This window comes from Gekko japonicus, unplaced genomic scaffold (assembly GCF_001447785.1).
Source record: "Gekko japonicus isolate JY-2015 unplaced genomic scaffold, Gekko_japonicus_V1.1 scaffold3076, whole genome shotgun sequence".
NCBI classification, from domain to species: Eukaryota; Metazoa; Chordata; class Lepidosauria; order Squamata; family Gekkonidae; genus Gekko; species Gekko japonicus.
In genome coordinates this window covers 187131-189777 of record NW_015176542.1, presented here as the reverse complement: position 1 = coordinate 189777, position 2647 = coordinate 187131, and the positions used below count along the sequence as shown (strand labels likewise).

Sequence of the window (2647 nt, the reverse complement as noted above, 5' to 3'; positions counted from 1 at the left end):
ATGTAATGTTAAAGTGCAGAGAGACTTTGAACTAGAAGCCAGGAATCAACCTGGCAGTCCTACCTGTTCCTCTCAAGGCCAGATTATACACGTCATTGGAGACCCATGTCTGGATGTCCCCGTGCACAACTGACCTGCAAAAATTTGTGGTGGGTGGACAATGGGTGAGTGTGGGATCAACTCTTTAGTTCATGTTATTTCTTCAGTTGCTGTCCATGGCAAGGCAGGAAATGAGTCCAAATCTGATTCCTCTTTTAATATGTCGTCTCCTTTCACTCCCTCTTTGCTCACTAGATTTTCAATACATCATTATCTGAGCCTCCTCCTCCAGGGTATGAAGACATTGAAGACGTTGTTCCACCCTACAGTGCCTTCTCAGCCCAGGGCACACCTGAGGTAAGGAGTACGGGAAATCTTTTTCCCAGTGAGTCAAAAATAACACACTCTTTGGAATTTGAGGTCAGACCACAGGGTTGTGACTAATAGCCTTTGGGTAGGCAGTGGCTGCTCCAAGCCGCTGAATTTGTGTTGTGTATTGTCTTGCCCCCGTGGGAAAGTCCAGTTGTGAAAGATAACACAATGTGGATATGACATAAGTAGGAGCTAAAATACTGGCAGAAGATAGTGAAGAACTGAACATGGAATTCACTGCCACAGGAGGTGGCGGTGGCTACAAGCATGGACGGCTTCAAGAGGGAATTGGATAAACAAATGGAGGTCCATCAGTGGCTATTAGCCACAAAGTATAGATAGGCACTCTCGGTCTGGGGCAAGGGATGCACTGTATTCTTGGTGCTTGGGGGGGCAACAGTGGGAGGGCTTCTAGTGTCCTGGCCCCATCCTGAGGGAACTTGGTATTTTTGGCCACTGTATGACAGAGCATTGGAGAAGAAGAGGCAGAGGAGGAGATTGGATTTATACCCCACCCTTCACTTGGAGTCTCAGAGCAGTTTACAAACTCCTTTCCCTCTTTCAAGAACAGCTCTGACAGAACTATGGCTTGCCCAAGGTCATCCAACAGCTGCAAGGAGTGGGGAATCAAACCCAATTCTCCCAGATTAGAGTCTGCACACTCAACTACCATGCCAAACTGGACTGGATGGGCCACTGGCCTGATCCAACATTGGCTTCTCTTATGTTCTAAGTCTTGCATTGACTCCTGATGAAGGTTAAAGCAAAAAGTGCCAAAGCAGAATTACAGCTGAACCTCAAGAAGACAAAAGCAATGGCTGCTGGGGAATCGTATGACTTTAAGGCTGGCGATGAAGACATTGAAATTGTTCAAGGTTTTCTGCCCTTTGGCTCCATCATCAACCAAAAGAGAAACTGCAATGAAGAGCAGCCATGAAGCAGTTAGAAAAGATTCTTAAGTGTAAGGATGTGTCATACGATAGTATTCCTCATTCCTATGTATATGTGTGGAAGTTGGACAATGGGGAAAGTTGACAGGAAGCGAGTTGATTCATTTGACATGTGTTATTGGAGGAGAGTTTTACAGACACCATGGCCCGCCAAAAAGACAAATAGGTGAGTTCTAAATCAAGTCATAAGAACATAAGAAGAGCCCTGCTGGGTCAGACCAGTGGTCCATCTAGTCCAGCATCCTGTCTCACACAGTGGCCAGCCAGTTCCCCTGGATGGCCAACAACATGGCATAGAGGCCGAGGCCTTCCCCTAATGTTGCCTCCTGGCTCTGGGATTCAGAGGCTTCGTGCCTCTGAATGTGGAGGTTCCCTTCAGTCACCATGGCGAGTAGCCATTGACATCCTCCATAATCAAGCCTGAACTCTCCCTAGAAGCTAAAATGACTAAACTGAGATTATAATGCTTTGGTCACATTACGAGAAGGCAGGAGTCACCGGAAAAGACAATAAGAACATAAGAGATGCCAATGTTGGATCAGGCCAAAGGACCATCCAGTCCAACACTCTGTGTCACACAGTGGCCAGAAATACCAGTGCCATCAGGAGGTCCACCACTGGGGCCAGGACATTAGAAGCCCTCCCACTGTTGACCCCCCCAAGCACCAAGATGACAGAGCATCACTTGCCCCAGAGTCCCTATCTATACCTTGTGGCTAATAGCCACTGATGGACCTCTGCTCCATATGCTTATCTAATTCCCTTTTGAAGCCGTCCATGCTTGTAGCCGCCACAACTTCCTGTGGCAGTGAATTCCAAGTGTTAATCACTCTTTGGGTGAAGAAGTACTTCCTCTTATCTGTTCTAACCCGACCGCTCAGCAAGTTGAAGACAGCAGGAAAAGAGGACGACCCACCGTAAGATGGATTGACTCAGTCAAGGAAGCCACGTCCTTCAGTTTGCAAGACCTGAGAAAGGCTGATAAGGATAGGATATTTTGGAGGCGACAAACTCATAGGGTTGTCATAAATTGGGTCAGGGGAAAAAATAGAGTCTTTTGGAAAGGAAGGGTATGCTGTTGCTTTTAACATAAGAACATAAGAGATGCCAATGTTGGATCAGGCCAAAGGCCCATCCAGTCCAACACTCTGTCCCACAGTGGCCAAAAATTCCAGGTGCCATCAGAAGGTCCACCAGTGGGGCCAGGACACTAGACGCCCTCCCACTGTTGCCTCCCCTCAAGCACCAAGAATACAGATAGCATCACTTGCCCCAGACCAAGAGTT

The 2647-nt window shown here is 47.4% G+C and overlaps 1 protein-coding gene across 1 annotated transcript in view; it reads left to right on the top strand.

The window, feature by feature from the left end:
* Window positions 1–294: 294 nt before the first annotated feature.
* Window positions 295–2647, top strand: part of LOC107124070 (glutamate carboxypeptidase 2-like) — a gene marked incomplete at its 5' end in the record, with an annotated part of 41108 nt that continues 38755 nt past the window's right edge. Inside the window, one exon of the mRNA XM_015427457.1 lies at window positions 295–396. Coding sequence (XP_015282943.1) covers window positions 295–396 — 102 coding nt within the window. The remainder of the gene's footprint in view (window positions 397–2647) is intronic.